The sequence below is a fragment of the Heliangelus exortis genome, chromosome 1 (assembly GCF_036169615.1).
Source record: "Heliangelus exortis chromosome 1, bHelExo1.hap1, whole genome shotgun sequence".
In the NCBI taxonomy this organism is placed as follows: Eukaryota; Metazoa; Chordata; class Aves; order Apodiformes; family Trochilidae; genus Heliangelus; species Heliangelus exortis.
Window position 1 is genome coordinate 21,923,929 of NC_092422.1, and position 24,903 is coordinate 21,948,831.

The window sequence follows — 24,903 nt, forward strand, 5'->3', positions numbered from 1 at the left end:
ATCTGTCAAACACATGATCTCGTGTCATTTTGCCTGTATTGCAGCACTTGCAAAGGGGGCATAGCTCATCTCTTCTGCTAGTACTGTTTCCAGTGCATCTGCTGTCAGCCTTGCAAATTAAGTGTTGTCCAATTAGTTTAATTTGTAGTTGATTGAGGCCAGTACATAGTTGCAAAGAATATGATCCAAATTTTTTAATGTTTTTCTAAGTCATTCTCATTCTTCTTGTATTAATAATAGCTGTCACTACTGAGAGTCCTAATCTGAATAATCGTAGGGAAACTGAATAATCACCGTACATCAGTTTTCTTAGCTACACATAAATAAATAAATAAATGTATATAAAATTCACAGGCACATTTCCTTAAATATAACACTGTTATGCAGGCTATGTGAATTGTGTCCTGTTTGTAGCATTGTAATACAGCATCATGTTTTCCCAGTCCTGCCCAGGAAGAATATTTCAGTCATGATTTGGATGCCATCTTGTCATGCATCTGATGCTTTAAAAAGTCAGAGAAAAATAATCAGTAAATTTGAGAGTTTTTAATGACATTGTTTAAAAAGGCATCTTTTATCTCAGAGTAGGGAAAGCACTTTTTAACTAGTTAAGTTCTCATTCATCTTCAGGGAACAAGGTGGAGGAAAGAGAACTGTAAAATATCTCTGACTTCCAAGTAAATCTGTACAGGGAATCCTTTCATTTTTTGAGGGGCATTTCCCTTTTTTCAATCTTTAAGCACTTGGAATTTGATCTTAAAGCTTGTTTTAGGGGTCAGCCACTGGTTGTGCTTGCCAAGCAGTGTTTGCTGTTGCTTGAGGCACCACTGCCTGTCAGTTACTTGTGGTTTGCCACTGCTTCCTCTGGTTTGGAGACCCTGAGTTTCCTCACATCCTCTCCTTCCCCCCTATCTTTTACCCATATGCTGGCTGACATCTTTTATCACTTTGGATAGAGATCTCATTTAACATCAAGTGTAGGAGAAACTCTGTTACTGATGGAAACTTTCATTAAGTTGATCCTCTCTAAAAAAAACTTGGAAGTTTCAAAAATTTTAAATCTTTTCTTCTCCCTATCTGGGATGTTTTTTTTAAAAAAGCTAAAGTGCTTTGTTACTATTTCATAGATACATGCTAACAAAAATTCGTTTAGGTAAGATACTGGAGTAGGTATGGTTTTAAACAGAAAATCTCTGAAGTCTGTAACCTTCATACTCATAGCTTGCTTGCAGTGTTCACTTTGTATGCAGAATGCAAAAGGATAAACTGGGACATCTGCTGTTTTACTCAGGCCTAATACTAGACCCTGCTAAATAAAATTCCTGCATAACCTCTAGGTCTTTCTCTTAGCACTGTATTCAGGGCATAGGCCTGATGTGACAGATTGCAGGGGAATAATACCAAGCATGCTTTTGTAATTCCTAGAAGATTCCCAGCCTTTGGGCTGCTGCTTCAGCAAAGCCACATGTCCTGACAGCTCTGAGGATGACTGTGAGGAGCCCTGTCAGCTGCCTGGTTCATGCACTGTGCCTCTTCACACTGTACCCTGCCAGAAAATGCATCTTTCCAGTTTGTGCTGCTTTTCTGTTGGAGAAGGGTCAGCTTTCAGGTCCTCATGAAGATAAAGCTGCCACAGCTGTCATGGAATGGGAACATCACCCTGAAGTGAGATTATTACAAATGTATATCAGCATATGAATTGTTCTGCCTTTGAAATACAGTGATCATAGAATCATAGAATTGGCTGGGTTGGAAGGGACCTCAGAGATCATCAAGTCCAACCCTTGATCCACTACCGCTGCAGTTACCAGACCATGGCACTGAGTGCCACATCCAGTCTCTTTTTAAATATCTCCAGGGATGGAGAATCCACCACTTCCCGGGGCAGCCCATTCCAATGCTTGATCACCCTCTCAGTAAAGAAATTCTTTCTAATGTCCAACCTAAACCTCCCCTGGCACAACTTGAGACCGTGCCCTCTTGTCTTGCTGAGAGTTGCCTGGGAAAAGAGACCAACCCCCCCCTGGCTCCAACCTCCTTTCAGGGAGTTGTAGAGAGTGATGAGGTCTCCCCTGAGCCTCCTCTTCTCCAGGCTGAACAGCCCCAGCTCCCTCAGCCTCTCCTCATGGGATCTGTGCTCGAGTCCCTTCACCAGCCTGGTTGCCCTCCTTTGGACCTGTTCCAGGACCTCGATATCCTTCCTGAACTGAGGGGCCCAGAACTGGACACAGGACTCGAGGTGTGGCCTTACCAGCGCTGAGTACAGGGGCAGAATCAATTCCTTGGACCTGCTGGCCATGCTGTGCCTGATACAGGCCAGGATGCCATTGGCCTTCTTGGCCACCTGGGCACACTGCTGGCTCATGTTCAGCTTCCTGGCAATCCAGACTCCCAGGTCCCTTTCTGTCTGGCTGCTCTCAGCCACTCTGTGCCCAGCCTGGAGCTCCCCATGGGGTTGTTGTGGCCAAAGTGCAGGACCCAGCACTTGGCCGTGTTGAACCTCATCCCATTGGAATCAGCCCAACTCTCCAGTCTGTCCAGGTCCCTCTGCAGAGCCCTCCTGCCTTCCGGCTGATCAACACTTCCCCCCAGCTTAGTGTCATCTGCAAATTTGCTAATGATGGACTCAATCCCCTAAATCATCAATAAAGATATTAAATAGAACTGGGCCCAACACTGATCCCTGGGGGACACCACTAGTGACTGGGTGATAACGGGTCAGCTTCCTCTCTTAGTATTGAAACTGCACATTATGGATCAAACAGCAGGGGACTAATATTTTACATCCAGATTACAGCTTTAACCATGTATTTTGTTTTTTAGCAAACAAGTATATAACTACAAATTAAAGGTGCTTATCTTCTTTCTGCTGAAAGATAATGCAGTTGAAACACTGAGTGAAATTTACTGTCAATATGCATCTAAAAATCAACATTCCAGCAAAGAAAGCAGCTCGGGTAAAACTGTATTCTCTTCTTCATGTTTTGTCTGTTTGTGTTTGAGGAAGGCAAGGAATTGTTTGGGCTGAAAGCTTATGTCTCTTTTCTGTGACTGTAATTCAATATTAAGTTATCTATCTCAAATTAAACCTGGAATTGTAGCCCATGACATGACTAGCACCTGAACTCTTGCTTCCTCCAAGATGAGGTGTAGCCTGGCAACCAAGTATTAATTTTACTAATCTGAGTCAAGCACTTGTTACAAGAACAGAAATTAATGTGGTGTCTTTGTAAGTAGGACCATCACTGGTTAATTGTTGACCTTTTCCTCTTACACCTGCTTCAGAGGAATTATGCCTGACAAAAGGGAAGGGTTTTGGATGCTAAGGCTGTATCAAATCCAGGCTCTTTACTTGTAACAGTGTTAGACTGGAAGAAATGGGTTAATTCAAGCAAAGATGTCAGATGTTCGGATTCTATGGATTAAGACAAACAGATTATTCTGCAAAATTAAACATAGTTTCTGAATAACATTTGGAGGGTTTGAACAGCTGCATGTGTTCCTCACTTTTTTGATTCCTTATTTTCACTTGATTATTTAACTTTCTTATTTTAAATGCAAAACAAAAGAGGTTAGAGACTTCTTAGCACATGCATGTTTGCAGATCTGTGACTCTTCTGCTATGTATTCTGGGTGGGACCTACGTTATAAAAACTTACAAGGAAAAAAAGGAAAAGTTTTCTACATGGATGTGTACTGCTAAACAGTCTCCTCTGAGCAAGCAGGTACCCAAGAATACGCAAGTTGGTTGTTATCAATCAACTTGGTTTCTTTAAACACTTCTGACACTTGGAAAGCCCACCCAAAATGCAGTAATCACCCTGAACATTGCCTTTATAACATTAATTTTACAAATATTTTAACTAAGGGTAACCCGGCACAGTCATGAAAAGAAATGATTCATATATCCCTATGCTAGGTGCTTACTCCTGCCTTTCTGTCCCTGTAGCAACATGACTAAACACAAATAAATAAACAAAAGGTTAATTTAGGTTTGTGTCATGGTTTGCTGTGCAGCCTTACAAAATGGGTGCTGATGCAACAAGGAGGGGAGCTCCATAGGCTGCAGGCAAGAAGGACGAGGGTTTTATTAGATTAATTGATTGATTAATTGAGTTGTTCTTGTTAAAAATGTTAGTAAAGCTCAAACATTCTTTTCCTGCAATTGCAGTTCCTCCAGGATGAGGCTAAGAGGCCTCATTTTCCCTTGGAGGTTCTTATGTACCAATTGGTATGTATATCATGGTGGGAAGATCCATGAATCAATGTACACTGATATGGCTGCTTCTTTTCCAGACAGGAATTCATTATGGTGTTGGTTTTTTTCTTCCATTATATAGATTTTCTGAGACAGCCTGCATCAGCTTACACATTGAGAACACTTTTAGGAAACTTTATTTCTACTGTTGATGAGAGTTCCTCAGCTGAACATGAGAATGACAGCTGTAATGCAGTCATAATAACACATGGGGTACGGCACAAAATATAAAAGGATTTGCTATTGTTAAACAAAAAGCTATGGTATTATTACACAAAAAGCTAATAATTTCTCCTGTGACAAAACTTACTTTTCTGTGACCTGTATCATGGTAATTTTTTAGTCTTAAGTCTGTATTTCTGCAGCATAGTGAGTTTATGGTCCAAGCACAAATCAGTTATCAAATGTCAGTTTCCATTAGCTTTTATTAATCAAACTGATTCTGAATTTGTGTATTCAGAAGAAATAGTAATGCTAACTGTAGAGACTACAACTGGATAGTCTGCTGTAGAAAAGGGATATTAAGCTCTGATTTAAGCTTCCTGCACAATAGATAAATCCAACGATCTGTAGTTCAGCAGTTGAAACCAGGTACTTCTTTATTATACTAAGCTTTCAAAATTTTAAGAAAGTACTGAACTGCAGAGAACCTAGTAGAGAGGCCTGAAGCCTTATGAACCTTTGTCAGCTTGAAAATGTAGCCAAATTATAATTCCCATACTTTGCTTTTCATAATTTAAGCACTTTAAAGATTTAGTTCAGAATGTAACACAGTGATTACTTTCTCTTATCTCTCATCTGATTCTTTAAATCTTTGGTGGGGTAAATAAATAATTGGTTTTCTTTTATCTTCCATGCTCAAAAAACTGTAATAGCTTAAAGGTTGTTTGTTTGTTTGTTTTTTTAAGAAACCACATTGATTACTCCTGTTGTGTTGTAACCTCAGTGTTTTACTCCATTCTTAATCCTTATACTATGGTGTAGCCTTCTGGGTTCCTAGATGTGTTTGATAGGTTTTTGTTTGGCTGGTTTTGTTGGGTTTGTTTGGTTGGTTGGTTGTTGGTTTTTTTTCTGGTTTTATACCCATCTAGAAAGGTGCAAAATTTCCAGCTCTAAATAGAAAATAGGTAGTCTGAGAAGGATGCTGTCTCTTCATCCTCAATGGAGAAGAATATGAAATTTTACTAAGCCTGTTCTTTTCCTTTTCTCCTATGCTGAATCTTAAAATATTTTTTATTGCTCAGTGCATCTGCTTTATTTCTTTCGTTTTATAATTAATTAAATGATTAAAGATTCAGCTACTAAAACGGCACTTGGGCATCTCGTTCCAACAACTATCAGACACCACAGGATCCCCAGCTTCTGTCCTAATGCTGTATATTCTTTCACTTTACCTACATAGAATTTTCAGTTTTCAGACCAAGTATCTGTCTGTCTTGCTTTTTAGGTGTAAATGAATTTTCAAAATATGTCCTCTAGAGTGAATCCTACAAAGGCTAATTTATTGGTGGGATTTTGGGGGGTTTTCATCTGCCCTTTTCTGGATTTCCATCTGAAGGCCATTAAGGGTAAACTGTTCTTAGATTCATATGTGTTGCTGCTGGATCAGGAGTTTGAACCCTTGACAGGTCTCCCCCCGTCTAAAGTGTGAGCACTGTTGCACCTTTAAGTATCCCAGCAGCAATTTCCCCTGTTAGAAATGTTCCACTTGACATGAATATTCATTGGGCTGGAGAAGGTAAGATTGTATAGTGCAGCAGTTGTCTCACTCAGCTAGAATATGGGACAGCCAAGTCACTCTCCTAATGAATATTTAATTATTTATAAGTGCTGGAATAGTTTCAGCAGGAAAAGTTAGGAGGTGTTTCCAGAATGTCCTATAGCCTGGTGGTTAAGTCACTGAAGATGCTGAAATTTTATTTAAAACTTGAGCCAAATTTCAGTTTAAAGCTCCTCAAATATCAGATCCTACATTTGGTATTTCTTATTTACTGGTCTTCACATATGGTTTAAATATATTTACATTTCTCCATTTTCAATGTTTTCTGTTATCTGAAAATTCTTTGATTCTGTTTCTTTGGTTCACTTCAATCATTTGGAATGGATTGAATATTTTTATGTTGGTGCAGTCAAAGCTGAAAAAGCCAGTGCAGCTGGAAGAAAAGGGAAAGCAGGGAAAGTGTCTCTGACCTTTTGTTGTGTTGGCTTTTTTTGTTTCATTTTGTTTGTGGCTTTGTTTGGGATTTTTGTTTGGTTGAAAAAAAAAAGAGGGTGAGATCCATAGATTCTATAGATTTTAATGACATCAAAGAACATTTTCTTGCCTCTAATGATGATGAACTAGAGGAATTTTTTAAAAATACCTGAGCCATTTAAAAATAAAATTTCCTTTGTTATAACCTAATTCCCACCACCTAATCTATTTTGGAGTCTAGTAGGATTTTCAAAAGCTTGTTTCTGTGTATAAACAAAGCTTATGATCTTTTGAACACTCAGTAAGGCCAGAAATAATCAGTTTACTATCTACAGTTAGTGTTCACTTGGTTTAAATATTCAGTTTGTTCTGAATGCAAGGTATGATTCCTAGGTCCAGTATATATGGGACTGAATTCTTCCATAAGTTCAGCTTCCAGCTAAACGCAATTTAATTTCCAGATGAAGAAGACAAAATGTAGCAGACTATTTGCATCCATTTGCATTTCTTAAAGAATAAATATTTTTAAAGCTACATAGATATTAAGATAAATAATTTCCCTTCTTTTCTTTTTGATTGACACCCAGCTGAACATGAGCCAGCAGTGTGCCCAGGTGGCCAAGAAGGCCAACAGCATCCTGGCTTGTATGAGGAATAGTGTGGCCAGCAGGAGAAGGGAGGTGATGGTGCCCCTCTCCCTGGCACTGGTGAGGCTGCACCTCAAATATTCTGTTCAGTTCTGGGCCCTTCCCTACAGAAAGAACATCAAGATGCTGGAGCCTGTCCACAGAGGACCAGCAACGCTGGTGAAGGGTCAGGAAAACAAACCTTGTGAGGGGCAGCTAGGGGAACTGGGGTTGTTTAGCCTAAAGAGGAAGCTGAGGGGAGCCCTATCACTTCTACACCTGAAAGGAGGTTGTAGAGGGGACAAGGTCAGTCTCTTCTCACCAGTAACTAGCAATAGGATGAGAGGAAATGGCTTCAGGTTGTGCCAGGGGAGGTTTAGGTTGGGTATCAGGAAAAACTTCTTTACATAAAGGGTTATTAACACTGGCCTGTCCAGGGAAGTGGTTGAATCACCATCCCTGAATGTGTCTAAAAATTGTATAGCTGCAGTGCTTAGGTACATGGCTTAGCAGTGGGCTAGAAGAGCTAGATTAAGTAGAGTTAGGTTAGAGGCTGGACTGAATGATGTTACAGGTTCTCTGATTTTAAAGGCATGCAGGGGAGCAATTTGTTTCCTGTTTGTAATAATAAAAACTGTACTGAATTTCATGAAAAAAATGGATTTGCAGCAGCCAACCTCTTGATCATTACAACAGTCATACAGTGTACCCTATCTTTAGGGAAGTAATTAAAGCATTAATGGCTTAAGTGTTTTAAATTATTTGAAGAGATCCATTTCTATCTTTGTCTCATTTATGATACAGTTTAAGTAAGAAAATTAGCAAGGTCATAGAAAACAAAAGATCATATCCTTGGGAGGCTCACTGGGTTAACGAGAGCAAAACAAGAAAACTACACTAACTTTTAGTTTAAATGCAGAATCTAGAGACCATCTTAGGCATACACATTTAAATGGCTTATTTTTATTGGTCAGGAATTACTTAGAGAACCAGGTTCACTGTCAGATCTTTGATTCCAACCTCAGTAGGAAATAATATTATTGCTTCTTGAGGAAAGAAACCCCAAAATGTTAATGTGGCCAAAAAATCCTTTTTGCCTTGGACTGTTTAACAGCCTGTAAAAGATAACATTGTCAACAGACTGGACTGAAAACCCAAACATACTGTTCTGGTTGTACCTTTGCCCACACAGGTCCCTGGGCTTGAGACCAGGTTGGGTTTTTTTTGTTGCTATTGTTTTGGTGACTTTTTATTTCTCTCACTCTGTTTTCTTTTTTTTTTTTCCGAAGGTTTAACAACACTTGTTTAACTTGCCAGCTTAATGAACTATTAATGAACTGATCTGAGAAATGCTGTCAGTTTAATATAAACCACCTTAGCCCTAGATAGTCCCTCATATTAAATTGTATTTTCCCCTTCACACAGATTGTGCTGCTGAGCTCAGGCTGAACTTCCTAATTACCTGAAAACTTCCAAAGGAATGATTTCAGCATGTCTCCTCCCTGTGCTGTTTCACTGATGCAAGGAGGGGTGATGCAGTAACTCTACACCTGTTCCAGCACACACCTCTCCACTTGCTCCACTTCCCCAAACGAGTGCAGGGTTGAGCATGAGAACATCTGAGATTGCTTGGGTCGGCAGCCACTGGTCCAGATGGTTCTGGATGCTGGGGTGGCTGTAGCAGTGCTCTAGAATGGCAGTGGATGGCAGCAACTTGTACTCTAGGACTAAGGGTAAACAGAATTCTTATCAGACTCGTTATAAATCAACAAGATGGAGAAGCCCACCACCAGACATCCTGCTAGAAAATGATTTTAAAGGGAAGTTTCAAAGAAATATTAGGAATATAGAGCCTATGCTTCCAAGGCGCCCCAAGAAAAGACCTTCTATATTTTCAGGTAGGAAATGCTCTGTTAGTAGTGTCTTGGTGCAAGAGCTTTTAAACCTTTTTGGTAATACTTAAAGGATACAGTAGCTGATTCCAGTCAGAATTTATTCTGTTTTAAAACCTAAGAAAGTTTTCACAGATAGATGTCATCAAGTACCAATTATGTTAAATTAAATCAGCCATTAAAGCAATGGAACAGAAAAGAAGAACCTTCTTCATATTTTTAATTTCATATTGCTTGCTTGTGGGGATTTTTTCCCAATGGTTAGCATTTAAAGAAAACCTGTTGTTTCTCTAGAGCTTTAAACTGCTTTTTGCTTAAACCTACTTACAAGCAATGCAGTCAATAGCTGCAGTGTAAGTGTTTCACTGCTATAATACTGTATCTCATTGCTTCTCAAAAGTGGGGTGGTTTGAGGATAGCAGACTTCTTCATTCTAGCTGATTTTTTGTGTCTGCATCCAGAAATTAACATCACTATATAGTTAAATGCATGCTTTGAATTCCTGGCTTGCACTGGAGCCTGTAATGTCTGTAGTTAGCAGTTAAGTTTAACTCTCTAGTTGATAAGAAGTAGGAACAAGGTGTAAGAGTGGATTTTAGTCAAGGTAGTGGCAAGTCGGGATTGTTTTGTTGTTTTTTTTTTTCTTTATTATTTGAAATATGCCTAAAAATAGGCAACAGATTAGCATGAGGACAAAGGATTTGTGTCAAAACAATCAGGCCATCTTTACTAGGAGGACTTAAAAGGTTTTAGGGGGGGAAATCAATGCCAGCTCATCCATTCTGAAAGTAAAGATGTGTTTCTGTGAGGTGATCAGGGGAAGTCCAGTCCTTTATAGAAACAAAAATACACGGTGGTTTTTTTACGTATCTCCATTTCCAGATGGAAATAAGGAAAATAGTGCAGTCATACAGATCTTTGAAGATCTATGAAGTGTGATCAAATGTTTTATTGATTATTTACCTATTATTATTATTTTCCTTACTGATGGCTAAATTTAGGTGGGTGCTTTCTCATCAGCTGAAGCACTGCTGAAGGAGTGGTGATACCAGATTAAGGATGACACAGGGCAGCACCAAACAGTGTGGCATTTAGAGCCTCCATAGCACCTTTGTTAAGGCACTTAAAATATTTCAACACCTTAGGAAATAAAGCTTTTTTCCTCCTTACTATTCTACTCCCTCAGCTTAAAAAATGCAAAAGCCTTATTGGATTTAAAGCCAGGTGACTCAGACATGCCCAAGGCTCCTGTGCTTCCCAGTGCCTGGACAGGATCTTCCTGGGGTGATGTGGTCTGTTGGTGACTGTAAAAACACATTATTTTGGGCAGGGAAGGTCCTCTGTATCTTATTCTTTCTCAGTGGTTGCTTTTTGTGTCCTAGCTACATTTTCTCCTTAATTCTGTTGTTTGTTTTTAGTTTCTGTATCTTTTGATTTCTTTTCCCTATATGTCAACATTTTTCTTGAAATAATCATATTCAGTAGCCTTTTGTTTAGTCTCCAGTACCCACAATTTGTTGTGCCCATCCAGATTTCTCCCCTTTACTGGGATATTTGAAATTCTTTTTTTCTTTGATACAACTCTTCTTCCTCTCAGTTCTTTTTCCACCCTCCCAAATTACCACACTGGCAGTAATACTCCATCGGTTGTGCTGCGTCAGATATGTTATATCAGCCTTAATGTTGTTGGTGTGTCTGGAATGCTGCCATTACACTTATGAAATCCACTGCAGCTGTGTTACTGTACACTCAGGGGCACTTAACTCAAAGGTAATGCAAATTGCTTCTTAAAAGCAATTGATGGAGCATGATGGAAAGATGGGTGTAGTCTTTCATTTGGTAGGTCAGCAGTATGGGAGAAGCTTTACTCAATTTGCTTTTGTAAACAGGCTAACTAAGTAGGCTTGAAGTCCTCCAGACTGTTGTCTTTTGTGATACAAATGTAGGATAGAATGAAAACAGAGCTGTATCATAGAGTCATGGAATGGTTTGGGTTGAAAGGAGCCTCAAAAGATTAGTTAGTCCAACCCCCTGCAGTGGGCAAGGACATCTTGCCCTAGATCAGGTTGTTGAAAGCCCCTACTAACCTGACCTTGAACACATATATATATGGATATAGAGATATTTAAATATATAATGTGTATGTTCATATATTCACTCTGTAGTCTTTAGGTTCACTGCTGAAGCTTTGAAGAATGTGGCAGTTCGTACTTCCTTGTTTCAGCCTTGTCATCTATTAATATAAATATTTTAAATCCATATAATTTTGGCTCTTCCACCTTCTAATCCCCATATCTCTGCTTAATCATTTATATCACCATGAACCTGTCTAGTTTCAGGATATGCTTGCAGTTTAATCTGAAGTCATGTACATCTTGTTTTCTTTCATTTTACTGTATCTTAAAGAGCTTAACTAATACAATAATTACTAGTGACACATTGAGACATCCAGGTGCAAGACATATAGGATGGTTCATACATTAGGACTCAGACTTGGTGCAGGCTCAGGGAGACATCTTGCATGTCATGGGCTTGTTACAAATTTTTTTTCTTAATTGTGATATCTAGGAGCCCACTCCTTAAAAGTGAAAGCTGAAGTCACTCAGTCTGTTTGCCCTGACAACATGAAGTTAGTGATTCATATATGGCTATCACAGTTAAGAAAAAAATTTAAAACAAGCCCATGACTTGCCAATATCTGAAGTTTTGGGGGGTTTTTTTCATTCTTTTTTAAATTTATGACAGACACAGGCACAAGTGATCATAATGGGGCCATTTAGTGTCAGTAGAGAGGTTCATCACTCTAATTAGCTGAGTTTGTACAGATCTGCTGACATGACCTCAGCTCAGCACACTGCCATAGCCATGACTGAATCTTACTCTGGCAGGACCATACAGAAATGGGTGGTGTCTTGTCTCAGCCTGAAAATTAATGAGAAAAGAAAGAATTTTAAAAAGATAATTAGGCAACACCCTGGACAACAAAGACAGAGCGTCAGGAGGTCATGTCTTTACAGAGATACCTAGGAAGGATAAATAGAACTAACTGAAGGGCCAGAAAATTTAAATGGATTAGTTATACCTCATTAAACCTCTGGGCTGACTCATACTCAGAAGCACAACAGCCTGAAGAAAATAAGTCTGTTTTTGTTTAGGAATTAATTCTAATTTAGGGAAGTATAGGGCGAGGTGGTTTTTTGGTTTGTTTTGTTTGGTTGTTTTTTTTTTTTTTTTTTTGGAAGAAGGCTGCTGATGTTCTTTGAGTTTCCTCTTTATATGTGGCAAAGACATGAAATTTTTGACAGGGATAGTTGGTTTTCTGAAGACAGCAGAATAAATCAACACAAATTATAAAGGTGGAAATATTACAAAAAATGAAGTAATAGTTAAGTTCTACTTGGAAGCTGTTCATATTGTGAGCAGAGAATGTTTGTTTAAGTAACTACCATTGAAAATCCACTTCTAGTACTATTGTTAGTGTTTTGTGGGCTTTTGTCTTGTTCATTTTCATATGCAAGTAGTCTGTATTACTGGTGTTGAATAATGCTTGTTGACTGATGTGAGAAACATACTCCGGATTTTCTGCCTCTCTCAGGACTGGGCACACCTCCATTTCATGGTCCTATGCCCACGACTCAGGTGTTTTCTTCATAGCCAAAATAAGCTCTTTTGGGGAGTTTATTATTAATCATTATGTGGGACAGGACATTAATCTCTGCTTCTGTAAAAATGTTGTGGTGTTGCTGTGAGTTAATGTAACAAAGGTCAGTGATTAACTTTATAATAGCTACTCAAAGTAAAAATGTAGGTTGCTGGTCTGTGATTTTACAACAGAACAGCTAGTATTCTGTAACAAGTTCACTGTTTGTTTTTTTTTTCAGTGAAAATATGGTCCCAGTTAAAGGTCTTGAGGCACTCCCTCAAAGCATTTCTGGAGTTCAGACCAGCATACAGTCTAGCAAAGTCACTTTCTAAAATAAGTAAGTTGATGTGATACCATATTTGTATGTAAATTAAAATACTGAAAATAATAAAGCAAGGTTTTGTATGTAAGATGAAGAAAAAGTTATTAAACAATTATAAGAATAAATTATTTATAGTTTCATGAGACATGGGGATAAAACAGACAGCATGTATGATTATTTTTTTCTTTTGACTGGCTCTGTTAATTGGGGAAGACTTGCCAAAATCTAATTACTATTAATAAGGATGATTGAAATCCTGGGTACAGTATGTGTCTTTATTCAAATGAGTTACAATTATCTGTGTTCTGTATTTTAATTTAGTGAAGATTTGAATAACCTCCCTCCTCTCTGAATAAATTGTACTGCATGGTAGTAATGTATGCTTGTAATCTGCATAAGATAATTGCTGTTCACTTATGCTACCCTTGGTGTCACCCTGCACATTGATGTTTGCTAAAATGCCTTGTGTTGGTTCTGCATTTTAAAATTATCATCCACTGACAGCAGAAGGGAAGGCAAATCTGGCTTGTCCCAAAGTTCTCTCTTCCCTTCCTGACTTGAAAAAATGGACTTGGTTTCCCCTTTAATACTGTTACCAAGACCTTCCATTCTTGAAAATACAGGGGGAGGGAATGTGTTGCATTTTTGTTTACAGTCCATGTTGTAAGATGACATTAGTTCTGTATGTTATTGTGGTTTTTTGAGCCTTATGTTGAGATATGCCACCATGCTATAAAATTGATACATTGCTGATTGTGTCCAGCCATTTATTTGAATAACTACTACTTTATTAATTTATTGATGGTGTCTTGCTTTTCTTTTGGCCATCTGTATTTTTGGCTCACATATATTTTCCACACATATAACTTAATATACTTTCAGCATTTTAGTTCTTGTTTTTTTGAAGTGTCATTTTCTTCAGAGAGAATGGGTTGATGGTTCAGAGGAAAGCTCTGAATTCCTCATTTTGAAGCCTGATGTAATTAGTATATGCATGTTGTCAAACTTGTTTTCTTCTTGTGTTCAGTGGTATTTTATGGACTGTGGAGATTGACTTCATACCATTCTCGTAGGCAAGTGATGAAAATGCTGCCTCACTTCTAAGTTATATTTGGGACATAAAGGAAGCTCTCTGTGTCCAGTAAAGAGTGGTTGGATTTTTGTTTTCTGATTTGTTGGTTGGTTGTTTGAAAAAACTGTGTAGCTGTTGCCTCGATTTACCACCACCAGTTGTTAAAGATGTTCAGGCTTGATTTTAAAGCCCAGACTAGTGTTCAAGTGAACAAAACCCATTGTACACAAAATAATATGTCTCAAATCTTACAGTTTCTAAGAGTTTATAGACTTCATGCTGCTTTAATACTCTGTGAAGCAATTACAGCACTTCTTTCCTGAAGTTTCAGCACAAGTTTCTGTGTGTGCTGTGGTAGAAATAGCATGTCAAAAAGAATCCTTTTTAGTATCATGGTTTGCTGGTGTGACCCTTTGGCTCTCTGCTAAGTCCTATTTAGAGGATAATGATTAAAGTGTAGAATGGAGTCTTAAAACTTATGCAGAATACTTACCTTCTGGGAAAGGTAACAGGCTCTTTTATACTTTTGTATAATTTTCAAGAAGGATCATTGAATTAATATTCAACACAGGTTGCATCTCCAAAAGAAGTGTGTTAATATAAAATGTATTTAATTTTAAAATAGAAAATTAGAGTCCTTAGAAAAGTTAGCAAAGTAGGAAACATACCAAAATGTTTTAACATTTTAAAAGATTTAAGAAATAAGTAGCTTTGTGTCAAATGGTAGTAGCCTTAACTACATCTCATGTGCAGTAAATTCATGAGTTTGTTGACATTATTTTTAAGTAAATTTTTCTTTAGCCATCATGAGACAATAGAATCTTTCATTTTTTATATCTGATTTAAGGTGCACCTTAAAGGGCAAGGATTACCATGAATATATGACCATCTTTGGCCCATAAGGAATTATTTGTGTACTAATTCATTGGAATAATTGTCTACAATAGATCTTATAATTGAGAAATGCATATAATTTAATTACATGAAAGACTGACATTACTTTTGAAGTCTTGCAGTAGTCCATCTGCTGTAATCAAAAGCTTATCAACCAAGTAAAATGTTTTAAAAGAACTGGCTTAAAGGTTTTCATAATGGCTTTTGATTTAACCTTCTTCCTGATGTATATTTTGTTCCTCTTCTGAGGTGCAATCTTCACATAAAATAATGGAGTTAAAGACATTGAAGTGTGTTCTTTTGACAGTCAGATGGGTCTACGGACTGAATTATAAATCACTCAGAGTGTATTTCTTTTATAGTACATATTTATTTATAGATAGTTCTGTGCAGTTGTTGGGTGCATTTCATAGGTACCTATTTTCCTTTCAGCTATTCATACTTTATCTATCCTTACACACTTACTAGGAGCATGCTGTATCCAAGTTAAATTACCTGATGATCTTATAATCTCTGAAATAAAAATTCTCAAATTAGATTTCTACTAGGGGGTAATGTACTACTCCGAAGTAAAGATTCTAATTTGCAGTGAAGGTTTTACTGTCACACAAAGATGCCAGAGCAAAAGAAGGATGACAAGAAAAGCAGAACAACAGAAACCAAATGAAGCTCACAGGGAATTGCAGAGTCTGAAGTGTATTTCATTTTCTGCCGAGCAGATTGAGGATAAACAAAGTGTATGTTTATGAGTCCAATTCTAAATCCATTCTGGAACTAGAAATTAAGTATTTCCCTCTTTAGAAGCTAGTAATACTGTAATTCAGGTTTACATTTCTGATACTTAGTGTTATGGGACTCTTAAGTGCAGTGTTACTTTATCTGTAATTTCAGGGTTACAAATACTTCCACATAATCTGTTGTTATATTTTGATTCCTGCACCTTGAAAGCCCATCCTGAAAGAGGTCTTAGTGAGAGTGTACAGCAAGAAGAATGATGGTGATGAAGGTAGAAAAGGCCAAAGTAGTGAATTCCTTCTTTGCCTTAACCTTTACCTTCAGGAGGCCTTCAGGAATCCCAGGTCCCAGAAATCAGTAAGAAGGCCTGAACTAAGGCAGACTCACCCTTGGTACCAGGGATAGATGGTTAGGGAACATTTTCAATAAGCTGGATGTACAGGAGTCCATGAGAGCTGGTAGGATGCAGTCACAAGTGCTAAAGACTGTCAGGCCAGTCCCAAAAATCTCTGAAAGTTTATGGCAACTGGGGAGAAATTCCTGATGTCTGGGAAAGCAAATGTGACTTCTGTGCTCAAAAAGAGCGAGAAATAGGAATCTGTGAACTACTGGGTGGTCCTGTTCACCATCATCTGGGAAAATGATGAAGCAACAAATAATCCTATAGCCCATTTCCAGACATAAGAGAAGTAGATGACTGAGAGCAGTCAAGGTCTGAAAAAGAAATTTTACTGACTCAATAACCTTCTAAAACAAGATAATTGACTTGGTGGATGATATTGCCAGAAAAATTATTGCCACTAAATATAGCCAGAAAACATACTCTACCTTTTTTTGCTTTTTTGTAAAACTGTCAGGCAGATCCTGTAGACCTACATTACACTTCATTGTGTAGGACCTACAACTGTAGGACCCTTTTAGGAGTTTCAAGCACCTTTCTTTTCTCATCCCATTAACATTCCTCTGTTCCTGATACTTGTGGGAAAAAACAGCAGAAGGAGCTTCCATGTGCAGTAGCACAGCTTCATTCTGACAACAGAGGTTTAAAAGGAAGAGGTGCAGTTCCCTAAACAGATTTATTGTCCTTTTTCTCAGGTGGTTTCAGATTTTCACTTTGATCTTGACTTTAGGTGTAGGTGGCTAATTTAGTATATAAATGTTTTTTAGGGAAATAATTAATCTTCACTTATAAACAGAAATAAATAGATTGTGCTTCAAGCTAAAAATGGTAACAGATGGCTCCATGCTCTCTTAGTGGCTTTGCATCTGAAAAGGCTTGCTGGTCCCAAAGCCTGCAGACAAAGCCAGCATGGCTATTTTGGGAGTTTTAACTAGGAGTGGTCTGATCTGGAAAACTGGAGTGTCATATTTCCAAACTCAGGCATTTGCTGAGGATTTGTGTATACCTAAACTAGTCACTTCAAGCTCCTTGTTTTGGAGAAAACCAGGTATTATTAGAATTTAATTCATGTGATCAAGTTGGCAGTACTAAGATGGGATAAATCAGCTCTTGTTTCTTTATATTGACTAAAAGATACCCAAGCTGAGTAGCTGGACTAGGGTTATATTATAAACATCTGCATTAAGTCAAAGAAGTCCCACCTCTGTAGCCTACCTGTAGTTTCTCCCTTACAGGCGAGCAAAGGGCAGGAAGAGAGTAAAGGAGCAAATTCTTGGTTGCTTCCATTCTTTCACAGATTGGGATCACTAAGTGTTTCTTCTCTGCAAACAGCGTTGTTTGCCCCCACACTGGTGATTTGAAAGCCAGGCTCCCAAAATTTATGCAATTATTTCAGATTATAGAACAATAAAGCATAGGGCTTGTGTGCTTCTCAGTCACAAGTCACTATTGACTTTTTAAATAATTGTTTGTCTGTGTTATTTACAATGTTTGTCCCTGTTCAGGAACACTTATTTCACTTTAATATGTGTTATTTATTCTTTTAGAAACTACAACATTTATGTTATTAACACAGTATTCAAAGAGATAGAGCACAAAGTCTTTATATACAGCTAGGTTGTTCTTTTTCATTCCATCAATGCTGTGAAAGTTATCCTGCCCTTTATTGCCAACCAAGGAAGAAGCATGATCAGGTACATAATTGATGCCAGTTGCCACAATCCTCTTTTCTGCTCTGTGAGCTCTGAACTGCTTTAAGTAACTTCATGTAAGTATTCCAGCATGTTAAGTACACAGTGTAAAATCCTTACCTCCTCTTATTGTGAAAAAAATCCCAAACAAATCCCTTTTCTTACATCTCTATTTATTCATGCCTAGCAGAATGCTGGAAAATATTAAATTATTATATGCATAGTAGCTAGTCAAGAACTTAAATGACAGTCATGTGCAAAGGACAAATGGGACCTCTGGTAGTATTCTGGTGCATTGCTGTATTAAAAGTTGGCTTCTAGTGAAGCTTCCACCAGAACTGAAGGGATGGTACTGCCATTCATTGCTCCTTTTCTAGAGCAATTCTAGAAGAAGTGAATGGCACAGAAGGTGTTGTGCATTTGACTGTGGTGAATTCACCATAGTGAATAATAACATAGTAATATTGGTTATGTGTGTTGGCAATCTGTATGATGCTTATATTAATTTCATAGAATCATAGAATGGTTTGGGTTAGAAAGGACCTTAAAGATCCTCTAGTTCAAACCCTTCTGCATGGGTAGGGACACCTTTCACCAGACCAGGTTGCTGAAGGCCCCATCTAACCTGGCCTTGAACACTTCCAGGGAGGAGGCAGCCACAACTTCCCACGGCAATGAGTGCCAGTGTCTCACCATCCTCATAGTGAAGAATTTCTTCCTAATGTCTAACCTAAATCTACCCTCTTCCAGTTTAAAGTCATTCCACATATCCTGTCACTACATGCCTTTGTATATAATCTCTCCCCAGCTTTTCTGTGGGCCCCCTTCAAGAAAGTACTGGAAGCCTGCTATGAGGTCTCTCCAGAGCCTTCTCTTCTTCAGGCTGAACAGCCCGAACTTCTTTAATTTCTCTTAAGAGGAGAAGTGCCCTCTGATCATCTATGTGGCCTTCCTTTGGATGTGTTCCAACAGCTCCGTGTCCTTCTGGTGCTGGGGGCTCCAGAACTGGACACAGTAGTAGAGCCTCACCAGAGTAGAGTAGAGGGGGAGAATCACCTCCCTTGACCAGCTGCTCATGCTTCTTTTGATGCAGTCCAGGCTATGGTTGGCTGTCTGAGTTGCAAGTGCACATTTCTGGATCATCTTGAATTTGTCATCAACCAACACCTCCCAAGTCCTTCTTGGGGATGTTCTTCATCCGTTCTCTGTACAACCTCTATTTGTGCTTGGCCTTGCCCCAACCTATGTGCAGGACTTTGCATTTTGCCTTGTTGAACTCCATGCAGTTCAGCCACCTCTCAAGACTGTCAAGGTTCATTTAATTATCTTTGGTTCCTATTAGTATTCTTTAGCATTCTCATTGCTATTTCTTTGTATCAATCAGGTGCTGAATGCATGTTCTTTTCAGTTTATGTGTTATAAATGTGCTTCTTTGTAAAGAAATACCTTTGGATTGTTCAGTATTTAAGATTATTTTGAAAGGAGAAGTTTGTTGTATGCAAGCTCCTTTCTAGATCCCCAGAGAAAAACTTTAAAAAGTAATAATGTGTATGTGCATAAATGCTGATAATTAAACCATACCTGAGATCTTTAATTCATGGTTCGTGTCCATGGGCACAACTGCTCTGAAGAACTGCTTATAGAGGGTCTTTTGTCTAGGTATGCTGCTTTTTTCTGTGTAGCAGACCTCTCTTTTTCATTTCTTTATCTGGGTTCTGTCTGCTGGCAGAGCAAGTCCATGTGGGCTGTTCTGCCACCAGCCTTTATCCCAGGGAAGAAAGCTGCACCCAAACCCTGTAAATTTGGACTTGAATTCCCATACCCCACAACTGTAATGAGTGGATTTTTTTGTAAGATTCTCTGTGTATCTTGAGAATACCTTTTTTTCTCTTTATGCCATTTTCAATCTGATTTTCTTTGTGACATATATGGAGTAGACAACATAGGGTTCTGTATCGGTTGAATATTGTAATCTGCAGATGAAATCCCATAAAAACAAATAGGAGTGGCAGTAGTTGTTTTTTAATAATAGTGTACAGCCTGTTGTCGACATAGATGGATATCTTAGATGAATAATTTTGATCTCATTGTATATTACTGAGAACTGATAGTGTTGCCTATATAAGTGTATGTGAAATGTTATGTCTGTGTCTCACAGCCTCCAGCTGACTCTGTAAGTACTTCTTACAGCATTTGCAAATAATTTAGCCTGGATCTAGTCTTATCTGTAAGAGCTCTGCCAGAAGGTTTTTCTGTTTTGTCTGGCTATTCTGAATTACTGTATTTGGACCAGAAATAAAGACATTCTCTGGCTTGACCTATGTAGGAGATCCATCTGTTTATCACTGTCCATTTTGGCATATAAAATCTTCAAGCTCATTGTCTGGCAATGTTTCTTGCAACTAGACCTAGAATGTATCTGTTCCTGCAACAGCCAATGTTTACTAATAGCTCAGCCAGAATAGTGGCTTGGAATGAATGTTCTTACTATAAAATGAAGTGCCTGTCATAGTTGTTTGCAAATGCATTTGAGCAGCTGGGACATCTATTTAGCTGAATAATCCTCATCAAAAGTGTATCTTCTTTTTTTTCTTTCTTTTTTTTTTTTTTTTTGGTTTGGTTTGGTTTGGTTTGGTTTGGTTTGTTTTTTTTTTTCAATTTAGAAACGTGATTTTTCTTTGCTTCTTTTCCCCACCCAAACATCCTTGGAGCCTCTGTTGTGTTGACCACAGTGACCATTGGCCTCTGTGAGAGGCTCATAACCTCATGCATCTACAGAAGGTAACAGTGTGGCCCTAAACATGTTCCCCAAAACATACACCACACAGATCAAATTTCTCCTTTTAACTAATGCCACTGACAGATAGTACAGTGGAATTTTGGGGGAAAGAGAAAGGGTGGAAGAATTTAACAGCTTTTCCAACAGTAGTACAATCTTAGGTGAGCATAAGTCAAACATGAAGAGACACCCTGGGTCAAATCTGTCTTATTACTGCAATAGGAAGAAGTATCCATTGGAGACACTTCTGCTCTATAAAGGATTCTGTCTGTGCTGATGCTGTGGTTTTAGTTCACTGAATTAGTCAGTAGGTAGCAATGATCTCCCTTGATCTGCAGAAGAGTTCTGGCAGGGTTGGTGCAGCAGTGCCCTGGGTGAGTCGGGAGGATACGGTGTCACCGAGCAACAGTACCCAACCCAGCATAAGCTCAAGTTCCAGAATGGCATCCCAGAGCTGCTTGTGCCTCCACTGTAAGATTTCAGAGGAGATGAATCCCAGTTGTTACATTTTACGATCACCTTTCTCTTTGAATTATGTTGTTGTAAAAGTTAACAGGATTTCCTCCAGATCTAAGCATCATATTCAGATACTTGAATAAAGTATTCTGTGTCACTAGGTTGTTTTGGGGTAAATGTTATTCATTTTAGATTTTATTTCATGGTTTAGAAGCCAATCCAGAGATGAAAAAGGAAGAACCTATTTTCCTTTTCTGATCTGGTGAAAGAAAAAACATGGGAGAGGATGAGATCTACTAGTTTTAATAACTTTTAAAAGCATTAATTTAGATTTTCATAGCCTTTAATGATGCAGTGGACAACAAGTACAAGGAGTTTGATACGTAACCAGATTAGGTGTTTAATAATCTACAAAGCAACTGTTAGAGCTTTCAGGAGCTAATTATCTTTGCAAATCTAGCCTGTGGTGACTCAAAATCATTAATCGTTTTAAGTGTAGTAAACGTAACTATAATTGCTAACATATCTATAAGGAAATAACTAAATTTTAAATGTGACACCTTTTTGTGCTTTTTTTACATGGTACTAAGACCGAAATAGTAGGTTTTTTTCTTTCTCTGCTAGTGAAAAGTAGATAGTAAGTCAAGTTTTGCATTTTTTTTTCACTAAATTGCAATTTCCATTCAAATGGAGCATGAGAGAAGCCTTGAGTAACACTGCCCTTCTATACCAGAAGAAAGAAGTCATTTGCCCTTTTCCAGCAACATAAGCAGGGAGTTTAGTTAGACCTCATAGCTCTCAGAAAACTAAGTTGGTTTTTTTTCAGGTCAACAGGAAGAGACAGACACTGAAGGACGTTTAAGACCCAGTTTCAAAGATTTCACATCCTCTGTGAAGGCACTGGTGCTTCTGTAGAGAGGTGCTGGAACCCTATTAATCTGTTGCCTGTGCTCTGAAATGATGTTGCAAAACCTTCACCACAGCAAGGGAGAGTCCTTGCACAAGTGCTCCTCAGTTAAAAAGTGCTATGTAGAGGTGAGGGGAAACAACTCCGAAGAAAAACTCTGAAATTGAGATCTCTCCTGCTGCAGATGGCTTTAAAAGGTGAAACAATATATCTTCATCTATAATTTTTTTTTTTAAATTGCTTCCTTATACTTTAAAAAATGCATAAAATATTTTGCAAGGCAGAACAAGTGTTCTTGCATAAGACCAGTGAGATAATTTTCTTTAACTGAAGTTTTGCCTCCTATCTAGCCAGCATCTAAGCACATCATTGTGCAAGTAAGGGTATAACATAGTAAACCTACATGCTGTGTCTCCCCAACCTTGCCCAGGTGGGTTATACAGAAAGGGATTTCAAAACTGCTTAAAACTGGACACTTACCCTTCAAGAACTGATTAGAATTGAAATGATTTACTGGCATCAATAATTCAAAGAATGGAGAAAATAATTTTGAGTAGCAACAGTAGAGTGCTAAGGCAGAAGCTGTAACCTAAGATTTATCTGCACATGAGGAGCAACGTGAGGGAAACAACCATGAGAAACAGAAATTTCACTTTTAAATCATATGGCCTCATTTTTCCTGACACTACCTCAATGCAATCATTTATACAGAGTTGCTGTAAAGGAGCCAGCAGTTTGAATCACAGAGATTTTTGCCAATAGCTATTTGTGTCTACTTTTTATAACAGAATTATTTTCAAAAGGATGAAGGACATGGTGACTGACAACCTAGCAATTAAAGGTATCTAGTGAGCTAGGAAGTGTGTGTTCATGTGCATGCTGTGTTTATAAACTGCAGTCAGGGAAAGAAAAATATTTTTTTTTGGTCTGTCACCTGGCACAGTAATCCTGATTTTTGAAGCATTGCTTCTTCTCACCTTGAAACAAAAAAAAGAGTTTTAGAAGTTATAGATCTTATTCAGCTGAGTCATGAGGTCCCTGGTTTAACTGGAGATAGTGCCAAGTCTGAGCTACCTGAACCCAAACTCTGCATCTTTCTGCTAGCAGTTCTGATTAAAATGAAGAAAAAGCTCCTCATTCTGTAATAAGCCAGGGAGGGCTCCAGCTATGCCAAAGACTTTGGCAAGGGCCTGAAGGATGTACAGCCTTGTTTGAGATGGAACATGGCAGTACATGTCAGGGAAGTGTGGAAAGCTGATGCAGTGAAACACACAACTGGAAACTGCTTCATCATTTGAAAGATTGGTAAAAACTAGTGTTAGGTAACCTAAGGTCAGCTAATCCTGAGAGAGCACAGTTTCCCAATTTCATCCAGGTAAAATGCTGCTGTTGCAAGAGGTAGCATTTTTTTTAATAATTTGGAGTGAACACTGTATGCTTCATCTCCATCTGAGGGAACTGTGGAGGTGTTTACAGTACAGGGGCACACGTGTGCAGCTCAGCCCTGATGCCTGCCTGGTCTGACAGCCTCTCCCTGATAGTGGGCAGACTGTGATACCTGAGAGGATGGCATAAGAGGTAGCAAATGTAGTACAGTCTGATCCCATGTCCATCTTATCTTGATCTGTGGTAGATGGAAGTTGGTTGAAATCCTTCCACTGTGTTTATTCGCATTTTATGAGAGAAGTAAAAAATAACTTCAAAGGTTAACATCGCGTAGTGGAGCATAAGCAGAAGGATTCCTTTCTACAAAGCAATGAAAATGTTGAAGTGTGAGTATCCAAATAGGTCAGCCAGAAAGGAAGAAGTGTTAATAATTAAAGACAAAACCAGAGAATGGAAAGTAAAGTTTAAAAAAAGAACAAGTAAGCAAGTAGCTTATCAGAAGAGCATCTTATTTAAAGTTGGGGAAAGCTTTAAGAACTGCTGTGGCAGAATTAAGAGAAAGAAAATCTATCTGCTAATGTATTTGAGAGTCAGGAAAACATTTCTGTTAAAAATCACACTGCAAGAAGTGCATATATTGAGATAAGAACTGTCTGAGGGGTGAAGTAGTATTTGAGGGAAACTTGGAGGTACTGCACTGAAAATTCCTTATCCTAATTAGATAATCAATGGACACGTCGTACCTGTGCAGCATGTAACAGGGAAATATCTTGTGGAAAAAGAGTGTGCTGAACATGTCATTCTACAAAGGAGACAAAATCAGGAAAACTAAAGTGTATGATGTGTTTTGTGTTGCCTTGGTTTTGGCATCAGATGGCCCCTCCAACTGGGTACAGCCTCTTCCTTGTCTGCCTCCCTCTGCCTCCCATCACATCTCGGGCAGCTCTCTGAAGAGTCAGGAGCTTTTCCTTTTTCAAGGCAGGTTCCCAGCAGGTTGCCTCCTGCATGGCTGCAGAGGGAAGGGAGAGCCAGCTCCATGGCCCTGGGAGAAGAGGGGCAAATATGTGCCCAAACCTCAGAGTGTGTGTGATAAAGGCCAGCACATGAATGAGGAGAATAAAAGTTGAGAAGTAGTCTTACAAGCTCACCTATAGGAAGATACCATAATTGTTATCCATCACTAGAGACCCTGTAGAAACAAGCAGGTTGCTTTGAGCAGCGTGGTCTAGTGGAAGATGTCACTTCCCATGGCAGGTGGTTTGACTAGATGATCTTCAAAGGCCCCTTCCAACACAAACCATTCTATGATTTTGTGAATATCTGGTGATGGGCTTGCTCCAACCCTCTCCCCTCCCATAGAGCGTGCTATGAGGAAGGTAGAAAAGATACAGCTACATCACAGAAAGGAAGTGGAAGAAGCCCTGATTACAACTTAATTATGTCCTTAGATTTTTTGAGTATTTGGGGTTTCAGTTTTCATTGTGTAATGAAATTTGGTAACTTGAGAAAAAGAGGGACAAGTACAACCTGTGTTGCCTCTGTCCTAGGCTCTGTGTGACCTGTCTCTTAGGCATAATGAACCTAATTCAAATTACACTTTAAGTGGGTAGCTGGGGTTCAGTTACTGGATCTCATCTCTCAAACAAGC

At 38.6% G+C, this 24,903-nt stretch overlaps 1 protein-coding gene across 6 annotated transcripts in view; it reads left to right on the forward strand.

Moving 5' to 3' along the window:
* Positions 1 to 24,903, forward strand: part of FRY (FRY microtubule binding protein) — a 229,897-nt gene that overhangs the window by 37,587 nt on the left and 167,407 nt on the right. For 4 of the 6 annotated variants that reach the window (XM_071736884.1, XM_071736896.1, XM_071736891.1 and 1 more), the window contains exons 1-2: positions 8,359 to 8,976; positions 12,852 to 12,950. The exons of 1 other annotated variant lie outside the window; for it this stretch is intronic. In XM_071736884.1, coding sequence (XP_071592985.1) covers positions 8,772 to 8,976; positions 12,852 to 12,950 — 304 coding nt within the window. In that variant the 5' untranslated portion in view covers positions 8,359 to 8,771. Of the gene's footprint in view, positions 1 to 8,358; positions 8,977 to 12,851; positions 12,951 to 24,903 lie in introns of those variants that run through there. One more of the 6 variants, XM_071736962.1, reaches the window with a different exon arrangement.